This window comes from Vitis vinifera, chromosome 19 (assembly GCF_030704535.1).
Source record: "Vitis vinifera cultivar Pinot Noir 40024 chromosome 19, ASM3070453v1".
NCBI classification, from domain to species: domain Eukaryota; kingdom Viridiplantae; phylum Streptophyta; class Magnoliopsida; order Vitales; family Vitaceae; genus Vitis; species Vitis vinifera.
The window spans coordinates 23,572,748-23,584,084 of NC_081823.1; the positions used below are offsets into that span (position 1 = coordinate 23,572,748).

Consider the following 11,337-nt stretch of genomic DNA (forward strand, 5'->3'; position numbering starts at 1 on the left):
AATCCCATTAAAGCTTCATGAAATATATTTCCAACGTAACTACATGAATCACATTTATAGATCACAGAAAACATTTGTCACACGAGAAGTTCTTTAGAATGGTGATTAATTTTTGCTTCTGAAACAGTCTAGGAACTAGAGATGGAGGTGTCATTACACTGTTATAAATAGCAAGCTTTGATGTCCTCCTTGAACTTTTCACATTGTTGTGCCCTATTCAAGTCTCTCTCTTGGTGCTACACTTGCCATGGTATTGCGTCCATGGCTCACCAAGTCATCTCCTTGCCCAAGGCATTGAGCCCTTGTGCCACCTTGCTATAATCCTAGATCACTCATGAGGCCTTAGTGCCGAATGGTCCTTGTCAAGGGCTAACCATAGTTAAATCCATGTGAACTTACAAGAAATGCCTGTGGCATATATGTGAATAGAACATATCAAAAATCTATCTTTGTTGAAGTACTTTTTATGATAGTTTCCATTGCTACTTTATCATATCAATATAATTTTTTTTAGACAATTATATTTAAAGTCTGTTTGACATTGATTATAGGAAGTGTTTTTAACCTAAAAGTTTTCTTTCAAAAAAATTAAAAGTGTGTTTAAAAGTGATTTTAAAAAGTGTTTCTAGCATTTCTAATACTTAAATAATAAAAAATTTCAAGTATTAAAACTGTTTCCTAGAATTACTACCAAATGAACTTTAAGTATTAGCAATTCAGGAAACACTTCCAAAAATTTAAAAAATTACTTAGTAGTATTTTCTAAAGAAACACTTCATAAGTGATTTTCATTAAAAAAAGAAAATATTTCACTAAAAATACTTTAAGTAAAAATACTACTAAACACACTCTTACACTCTTATTATGTTTTATTAAAACAATATGGCAGTGCCCAGATATGAAGAAGATGAAGCTAATTAGCAATAGATGCTCAAAATGAATTTTAAACATTTTACAATTCATCGAAATTTCAGAAATACATGGACTTACAAAAAGGCTCTTCATGAGAAGATATTCCACGTTCTCTACGGAAAGTTTGGTGCCCTCTGCAATGATATTCAATGGAATGGTACCATCTTCTGAAGGACGGCTGCAAGATACAATATATCAGTTGAATTCAGCAATAACTTTCTGAATCTTGCCCTGCAATCACAAGTAAAACGATATTGTTAACATACCTGAAGATGACATCCATCAAGCAGAGAATGATTTCTAGTAGCTTCTTCTAATTCTGAACCAATGTCGGTTGAGAACTCGGCAGCATTATGGACGCGGCATAATTCTTGATAGCAGAGTAAATCATCATAGTTGGATGCCTGGAGTATCTAGTAGAGCCGCTCAACCTTTTTCCCCAGGAAACTTTCTATCTGTAGGAGTTGGTAAAACATCTGGCTCCAATGAAGACATTGTGCAGTTCTCTTTCGGTAAATCATCAGGCGCAATAGCTCGCTGGGCCTAGGGATGATTGCTGCAGAATTCTTAACGGATTAGAATTGAAGCATCCAGTCAACACCAAAGGATTAAATATGATAAAGCTCAAAATTCCACCATTACTCGAAGCCTGTAAAATACACTTGACCCAACAACTGCAGGAAATACTGTGAGGGTTGTTTCCGGAATAAGGTTGAGCTGAAGGTGTTTTACGACTCTGTTGGACCATCATCCCCAGGGAGGCCAAATATGTGGAGGTTCCGTTCCATCGATCCCACAGCCAAGTATTTTGCACCTATCTGGACCAAATTTTACTCGAGTTGTTTTGCCTGCATGCAGGACCAGAAGAAGTGGGGAAACCAAATTTTCTTATGATTTAGTACTATATGTGCTCCTCGCCAAAGTGTTAGTATTCTACCGTATATGAGAACAAACAAAAAAAGCTCAGAATTGCGGGGAAAAAAATTATATAAAGGGCAACAATAAATCAATAGCAACAATAAATCAATAATCCAAAAACTAAAAGCATAGAGAGGGAGGAATTATAGACCTCAATAATGAAGAGATTATAGACAACAAACAAAAATGAAAGAAAGCATATAGGTTCACGAGAACGATGAAATTAATATGTATATATATATATATATATATATATATATTCAATTGAGCTCCCTTTCCATATGCGTCAACTATCGATAAGCCATACACATTGATCTCTCAAATATTGAACCAATTTGAGTAAGTTCTCAACATTATCTAAATTTTGGACAGAAAACACAAAGCAAGTTATGATTTATTGGCAAATGATTGGTCGTTAATGATAACAAGCATGAAATAAATTTCAAAACTAATCTAATTATTCAACAAACATGCACACTGAACTTAAATAACATTATTAATTTTTTCAAAAGTAATTGGTTGACATAATTATAAGCACATTCATCCAAAAATATTAAATTAACTCACAATTCAAAACCATGGAGAAGGTTTGCCTAACATGGAATCTATTTAAGATTTCAAATCTTCAGTAAACTAATTTTGCATCAGAAAAACAAAAACAGAGGGCAACAATTTTAGAAGACTGACAGTATAATGATAAAAAAATGGTCATAAAAAATGGAGGGATTGCATTCCTGAAAAATATTATAGATGACATGTTTGAATGAAAGAACATAGTAGTCCTCTTGACGTCTTTCAATAAGTATAACATTCTGATTTTCATGTCACTTACTCTGGCAATGGTACTCCCTTTCAAAGTACTTTTTCAAACTATTGAGTCTGGCTACTTCAGATATGAAAAGAATAGTGCTACCTTCAATGGTCATTGCAAACCATTTAGGTTCCCGAGCTTGAGAAGCTTCAAAGATGGGAATTAACCAATCTCATGTTTTACTCATTTCAGCAGTATATGCTGCTCACTCAACTCTCAGCTATAGACCACACATGGGCATAAAAAAATCAACATTGCAAGCAGAGTATGACACTTCTAACAAACTGATTGCGAAGTAATAAACAATAAAGGGATCAAAAGCATAAACCTAACTAGAAAGAATGGTTGTGACCAGTAACAAAAACTGAGGGCTAAGGTCGGTGATGCAATTGAGATAACCCTTTTCATATTCATCCACCATCCATAACTGGACAACATTTGTCTCTGGAACATTGAAGGGCTCAAACAGCATAATTGCATTGTCATGGTAGCTCAAGCACTCACAAATAGCATGGAAAACAATTCTCTTTTGCTTGTGTACCCAACTGTACAATTAAAAATGAAAGAAAAGGCAGAAGTAGAGGAAATATTAATCTATCAGTGTCTGTCTCCAGCCTATTAATCATGATGAATATTACCAGAATAATGTAATATTTGTAACTGACGGGTTCTAAAACAATAAACATGAACCGAAAAATGTAGGAAGAGAGGTTCGCAGTGAAAACCTGGAATTGTGGAAGACTCACTCAAATTAAAAGAGACCAGTGAGTCCTTCATGCACCAGCCATCCATTACTTGTCAATAGAAATTTGTCCTTTTCCTTTTGGCATCTTCTCCTTATGTATTAAGGGATTTTGAGGCTATGTAGAGTGCCAATGGATTGTTACCTTCCAGTGGTGTCAAGCCACCAATCCATATGGTTACGAGGCTTCCCTTTGAATTGTGTGCCACTGTCATCATCCTCATTCTCAAACAGATGTTCTTCTTAGCGGCTGTGACATGCTGAATATGTTGAAACAGAGACATTGTTCTCTGCACAGACAGTTTAAAGTCTTGGAGAGAAGGGAGGTGTCACAGTCCCACCTCAAGCAGAGATATTTGGAGACTTCCATGAAGACAAGGCCAATGTGAACTCCAATCAGCTTTAGTTCCTCACTATTTTGAAGATGCAAAATTTTCAAAAACTTAGTGATCTATGCATTTATTCGAACATATAGACAGTAACATTATAAAAATTGAAGCTGTTAAAAGCAGGACAGAATATTGGATTGCAAACCTGAAATTTGTTGTAGATGACATGCTTCAATTGAAGAACAGAAATCCTATTAAATCAGGTACCATAGCTAGTCAATATCAATTTCAGGAAAGTTGAAGTGTTGAGTGACACATTCCTTCCGGCAGTGATTTCAATTCCAGGCCAACAACATTTTCAAGCTCATTAAGAGATGTCAGGCTGTCTTCTAGTCCGGTAAAGTTACAAAACAAGAGAAATTGATGATTTTAAGGATTTCCAGAATGTTACCATTTCCAAGCTCCAATAGCGGAAGCATCAACTCATTATTCGACAAAAAAAGCTCTTTGCAACATTTATTCCACCTCTCAAAGGTGATTAAATGTTGCATCCACTGATAGAGATGTCCAAGCCCCACCATTATCCCTTTTTACATTGAATTTACACCAATTACATCTGCAAGAAAATAGTTAACCTGAGAAACTTCCAAACACAAATTGCAAGATCATTTTAGCAAAACAGAACTAGGAATTGATATCTTTAAAGATACATTTTCAAACTTTACTAACTACAAGCATGCTTTCAGGCCACAAAGGTTCAACTAAATTATAATATTAATGGAACATTGCATTTTCTCTATGCTAACTCTATCAATGGTTGACATAATAATCAAGTGTTTTTGTCTATGCTAATACATACACAGCATAGAGAAGACAAGGAGTGTAGAAAATCAATGATGATGTAGTCATCAATAGTGGGAGAAGGATTACCTGAATTGAAAAGAAAGCAAAATTCATTTCTGCATGAATCATCTAAGAGTATAAATTTTTGGGCCATGTGAAATTTTAGGCAAATTCAAGACTGATCCCCCTTTGGGCTTTAGGCCAATGAATAATCTCGAGTTTCGAATTTGCAAGAAATAGTAACTAAATCAACCCTAGTGTTTTCCAAAAATCTTAGGATGTAAAAATTAAAGTAACATGATTACCTTGGTCCTCAATTACCAATTAAGAACTTGTCTAATTGTACATTGATTGGAAGATGCAACATTTTCATACTCAGTGATCTAAGCATTTTTCCAAATAGACTGGGGAAAAAAAATGATAAAAATTGAAGCTATTAAAAACAGGAAGAAACATTGGATTGCAAACCTGAAATACATTATAGAGGACATGCTTGAATTATAGAACAGAAATCCTTTATGAATCAGCCAACCATGTCAATTTCGAGAACATTGAAGTGCTGAGGGGACACATCCCCCTCTGGCAGTGATTTCAATTTAAGGCTGACAGCATTCTGAAGCTCATTAAGAGAGGTCGGGTTGTTTATTCAGTCTGATAAAGCTGCTAAACAAGAACAGTTGATGTGAGGTTACCAATACAGTCTAGTAATGTTGTCAAACTAGAATGATCCCAAATTGTGAGTCTTTGTAGAGTGCTGAGGGAATCCATCTCGTCTAGTGGTGATATCAATTGAGGGCAAGAATGAATTCAGAGCTCTACAAGTAATGTGAGTCTGCTTATCCAGCCTGGGAATGTTGTCAATTCAGAACAGAGAAGAGAGCCTGTCCCTCAGCAAGTGAGCAAAGCCTTTCCTATTTCACCAGCTCTCAATAGCCTATCAAGATATATCAGGAGGCATGGGCAATATTAAGCTTATCTTCACCATCACCTTCTTTTGCATTATCTTGAAAACTATTAACACCTGTAACAAAATATTTAGTTTAAGAAAGCTTCCAAATGTATAGAAAGCAAAGATGAGATAAGAAAATCATTTCAACAAACATATTTCGTTTCATGTCTCAAACTATTAAGAGTACTTTCAGGAATGAGAAAAATGATGCTACAAATTGCCTTTTAGTGAAAGTAAAGATGATCTCAATACCATTATTGCTTTAGTCCATAGCATTTTAATTCAAAGGTCAACAAGCCTGACATAAAGGGTGACCAGATTGTCATATGATTCAATAAGATGCACTCCTTGTGCAAATTGTTGGTTTCTACTACATATGAAAATTAGAAAAATCAAAACTCAAACAGAATGTGAAAGTCTTTAACAAATTGAATGGGAAGTAATAAATTAGCAATCAACAGTTTTAACATGTAAAAAGCAAAGGCCAACAACGTAGATTCACACACCACCCCCCGCCCCCACCCCCCCCCCCCCCCCGCCCCCCCCTTTATACATGCTAGTGCATATGAGAATTAGGAAAACAAAATTTTAAACGAAGTATTCAAACTCTTAGAAGATTGATTGTATAATAAATGAAATCTTCAAAAACAGGAGAAATGTTTTATTACAAACCTGAATTTCTAGTCGACATCAATTGTGGGAACTTGAGAAATTTCAGGAGGTCAGTCTTCGGCATGTTTCTAAGCATAGATAATAGGCTCACAGCGCATATTAGGGTAGTCAACAACTGAAGGCCAAACCGTAGAGATAGCTTGTGAGGCTTCAAGGGTAGTGATTAGGAATCACTTGAGACAGACACATTAGGACACAACAGCTTTGAATTTTTAATAGCTTGAGAAAAGTGAGGTGTGGAATCATTGCAAAAGATAATCCTAGCTTTCCAGTTACTGAAGGGAAATGAGGTGTTTCAGCCACAATGCTATCTGCTTTTGCTTACAACACTATCAGCCACAAAGCCATTTCAGGGAAATGAAGAATTATCACAAATCTCTTAAATAAGGTGAATCTTCTATGAGATATTAACAATATTAAGGTCATTGAATTATAATTTTATGCCATCATTAGCAATTGAATTGAAGAGCAAAACTTCCAAACTTCCTCATTTAAGCATTTTATCTAAAGGAGAAGGTGTACGTTTCATACCTGAAATGGCTTTCTGCATCAAACCCGTCATCCACTTTTATTCGGACATGAGCAATCTTGGGCCAGTCTTCACCTTTTTCCCTTTGGCATCTTTTAGATAAGTATGGACATTCGGAGATTTCGAGTAGGTAGAGGGTTGTGAGGGAACGCATCTCTTCTGGCAGTGATGTCAATTTAGGGCATTTACGAATTTGAAGGTATTCAAGTGATGAGAGGCTACCTATCCAAGCTGGTAATGTTGTCAAACTAGACCAGTCGTGAATTGTGAGACTCTTGAGGATTCTAAGACAATGCAATTCTTCTGGCAATGAAGTCAATTCAGGACAAGTACCAATTTCAAGATCAGTCAGCGAGGTGAGGCCGCCTATCCAGCTTGGTAATGATGCCAAACCACAAGAGTAGTCAATTGAGAGTGTGTGTAGGGCAGTGAGGGAATGCATCTCTTGGGGTAATGATGTCAATTCAGGACAGTTTGTGATTCTAAGGTGTGTAAGCGAGGTGAGGTTGCCTATCCAATGTGGTAATGTTGCCAAATGAGAGCAGTCCCCAATTTTGAGAGTTTGAAGAGTGGAAACATGTTGATGAAGCTCATCTGGGAGAGACATCAAATCATCTATGTCTTGAATCCTCACAGACTTCAATGAAGAAGCAGTGGCCGACATTAACTCCCGCAATACCCCCTCTTTCACTTCATTCAGACACAGACTCTCAAGGCAAGGTAAGGAAGACAGTTTCAAGGATGTGGGCTTAAGGCAATGGGAGATGTATAAACTAGAAAGAAGATGAGATGAATGCAGTTCCAAGGATGCCAAGTCACCACAGTACCTAATCTCTAATTGTGAAAGAAGAGGAGATGGAGGTAGTAGTAAGGATGTCAACTTAGGGCAATAGGTGATTTCTATACTAGAAATACAAGGTGACGGATACAATTCTAAGGATGCCAAGTCATCACACTTGTTGATCAGCAATAGTGAAAGACAAGGAAATGAAGGAGGTGGTTGTGTTGCTAAGTCCCTCCTCCATAATTCCTTCAACTTTGGCATAAAACTCAGATAGAGATTTTGAAGAGATGGGAAGAATGGCCCTTCTGATGAATACTCCATGTACTCCACCTTTCCCAGATGATGAAGCTTCAGAGACCTGAGATGACGGAGTCGAACAATGCATGGTAGAGTCTGGCATCCTAAACATGATGCCAAATAAATTGTGGTGAGGTTAGGGAGCATGGTACTCAATTCACCATTCATCATCCAACGTGGAAATCCCTTACCTCCATATCCTATTATAAAGAGCTCCTTTGGGTTTCGATGTGGTTGGAGGCCTACCATCACTGACTCAGCATCCTCACCTGACTGTTCTTCTTGACCATATGACCATTCTAATCCCAAGGACTCAATGTATTGTTTTTCGACCAAATTTGCTTCCCTGGATTCTACCTTAGCATCCATCACGTTTTCAAGCTTTTCAATCCATAACTGTCCTCTGAGGTTGTTCAGCCTTTTTAATTCACTCAATCTGCCAACTTTACTCCCAGTTCCAACAACAAACACTGGTAGGCTTTCAAGCAAAGATAACTCTCCTATCCCACATGTCATATGAGTCAAACTCCCACACCCTTGATTCTCCAAGTGCCTAAGATTAATCAATCTCCTCATATCCTTGGGAAATTTTTTTACATGCCCACAATTAATAAGTTTTAATGTCTGCAAATTATATAACCATGTAATAGCATTTGGGAGTACCTTGAAATTATTATATGAAAGATCAAGATATCTTAAATGACTCATTTTGCCCAAAGATTTCAACACTTTTTTTACACTGAATCCATGTAGGCTTAACACACGTAAACTCTTAAAATTTGGAATAAGAGTATGCACAACTGAATCATTTTTAGAATATCTATTAACTTTCAACATGGTCCTTATGTGTTTTATCTTCAAATCCTTCCCCGTAAGATTCAACGAATTAGAGAATGAAATGTGATAAACTCTTTCCAAGATCTCCTTCACATTATTCCCTAAGCCAAGGACCTCAAATCCAACAACCGATTGTGCAAGATCATGTATAAGATCATGCATTTTGCAATATGATATATTATCATAAGCATCTTTTGTAACCTCCTCCAATAATGATCTTGACAACAATTCCTCAAAATACCGGTTTCCTACCCCTGAAGCTTGAATATACCCCTGTGCCATCCATAATTGTACCAACACTTTTTTCTCAATTTCATAGTCTTTTGGAAATAACGCACAATAACCAAAACATTGCTTCAAATGGAATGGTAGAGCATCATAGCTTAACTTGAGCACTGATAAAACACTATCATTATTTTCACCTTCCAATAACAACAAATTTTTGTTGTTTTTAATGGACAACCACATACTTTCTTCAGTTTTAATGCGCAATATTGCTCCTAGTGTTTTGAGGATAAGAGGAACTCCTTTACACATATTTACAATTTCTTTTCCAATTTCTACAAGGCTTGGATACAGTCTTTCTTGTCCTTCTTCAAATGCTATTTTTAAAAATAAATTCCAAGACTGATTTTCTTTCAAACCTTTCAAAGAAAAAGGAAAATGATCAATACCCATAGTTGATGCAACGTTTCTATTTCGGGTGGTTACTAGAATCCTACTCCCTTTATCACCAACCATCAACAAGGTCCTCAATTCCTCCCATTTTTGGAAGTCATCATTCCAAACATCATCAAGTACTAGCAAGTATCTCTTCTGCCTTATTTTTTCATGCAAGGAATCTTTCAAAACGTTTAATGACCCCAAATCTACATCTCCACCACTTAAAGATTCCAAAATTTTTTTAACCAGCAACTTTACATCAAAATCATCAGAAACACAAATCCATATCTTAGGCTGAAAAAAGTCTGCTACTCTCATATCATTATATACCAGCTGAGCAAGGGCGGTCTTACCCAAACCCCCAATTCCAATAATGGCTACAGCAGAAAGATTTTTTTCATTCCCTGATGACACCAACAATTTTATTATCTCCTCTTTGTCTTCATCTCTTCCCACCATTTCAGAGGTCAACACAAATGAGTGAGTCTCTCTCCGACTACTCTCTACCTCCCTCTGAACTACTTTCCCTTGAATAAGTTTTAGCATAGGGATTTCTTTCACAATTTCTTCAACCTCTTCTTTGATATCCTTGAGTCTATCACTCATCTTAAAACGAAGTACTACTTGATTGGAAGATGAGAAGAAGTCACTGACCTGCCTTGCTACTCCTCCACGCTGCAGCTGAAGCATCTCAAAGTCATCCAACAAGTCATCAGCATCATACACAACATCTTTGAGCCTCCTCACCCAAGCTTTTACTGCATCGCTCTCCTCCTGCCTCTTCTCAGCATCAACCAGTACACCTTTGATGGTGTCCAGCTTCTTCGTAAGCTTCGTTAACTCTTTTGTCACACCAAACGCAGATCCAATTTGTTGAAAAGCCGAGGAGCCCAACTTGGTTAAAACGTCAGCTATAGTACTGAATGGGATTTGTTCAGCCATTTTGGAAGAACTCAAAGTACAGAACGCCAACAGAGTATGGTAAGAGAATGAGAAATTGAGAGAATTGTAAGAGAGAATACCACCAGACAAGTAGCGATGATATACACAGGGCTAGTGGGAGGATAATAGAAGTACTCAGATGCAGTGGGGCTATTATATAATAATGAGACACATGCTCTTCAAATTTATGATTTTTAGGCATGCATTTTTACATCACACTATGACATTATTTCATATTGATTAGTTACACTCCTATTAAGGATGAATTAAAATTATATATATATATTGATGATTGAATTTTATGCCTTATGAAACATTAAAAATGTTTTCAAAAATAAGCAATAAAGTAATAATACTGAAGTACATGATAAATCACATAAAATTATATCCAATGAAATCAAATATTTAAGTGGAGAAAATAGGGTGGTGAACAGAAGATGGGATTCCATTGTACATTACGTACACAAACATGTTGATGGGACCACGGAAGAAATCGGGAGAATTGTGTTTTGGAAAGCTTTCATCCTTCACGTTTAAGCTTAAAACCAAAAAGTGTGAAAATTAAGAAAAATAATATAAATTTTTTATTTTTATATAAATAATTTTTATTTACTAAGAATATATATATATATATATATATATGTTAATTTAAATTTTATTTCTTTTATATATCTCCATAAAATTTAATATAATTTAGTGATTTAGAAAAAAAATACACCCTTTTTCAAACAAATAAAACTAAATTATTATTATTATTATTATTTAAAAATCAAACATCTTGAAAAATATATTTTTTTGGAAATTGTATATATAAAAAATAACTAAAAATATGTCAATTTTTTTTAAATGATATATTTTTAAAAAAATTAGTTTTCTAAAAATAATAAATTTTCAAAATAATTATTAAAAAAATTAAGATAAAAAAGTTTGTTAAATATTATGGTAGAAAATAGTTTTAAAAGGTATTAGTCTTTTCATATTTTATATCATTTCTATCAATTATACAACTTATATAGATCAAAACTTAATTTTTTGGCCCAATTGGGTTCAAAACACAATTGTCCCGAAAAAATTAAGTTTGTGAGATCTTATTTTATTATTATTATTAT

The 11,337-nt window shown here is 35.4% G+C and overlaps 1 protein-coding gene across 4 annotated transcripts; it reads right to left on the minus strand.

Moving 5' to 3' along the window:
- Nucleotides 1–10,307, minus strand: LOC100257609 (putative disease resistance protein RGA1). 4 transcript variants are annotated; one of them, XM_019217304.2, is made up of 8 exons: nt 6,708–10,307; nt 5,024–5,576; nt 3,918–4,328; nt 3,367–3,796; nt 1,549–1,760; nt 1,179–1,468; nt 991–1,090; nt 1–408 (listed from the first exon to the last, which is right to left on the minus strand). In XM_019217304.2, the coding sequence occupies exons 1-2, from the start codon at nt 10,226–10,228 to the stop codon at nt 5,570–5,572; spliced, it is 3,528 nt and encodes a 1,175-aa protein (XP_019072849.2). In that variant the 5' UTR covers nt 10,229–10,307; the 3' UTR covers nt 1–408; nt 991–1,090; nt 1,179–1,468; nt 1,549–1,760; nt 3,367–3,796; nt 3,918–4,328; nt 5,024–5,569. The 4 variants fall into 4 exon arrangements, with proteins under 4 accessions (XP_019072849.2, XP_019072848.2, XP_019072847.2 ...); XM_019217303.2 differs by having other exon boundaries at nt 1,179–1,760; nt 3,388–3,796; XM_019217302.2 differs by having other exon boundaries at nt 1,179–1,760.
- Between the last annotated feature and the right edge of the window lie 1,030 nt (nt 10,308–11,337).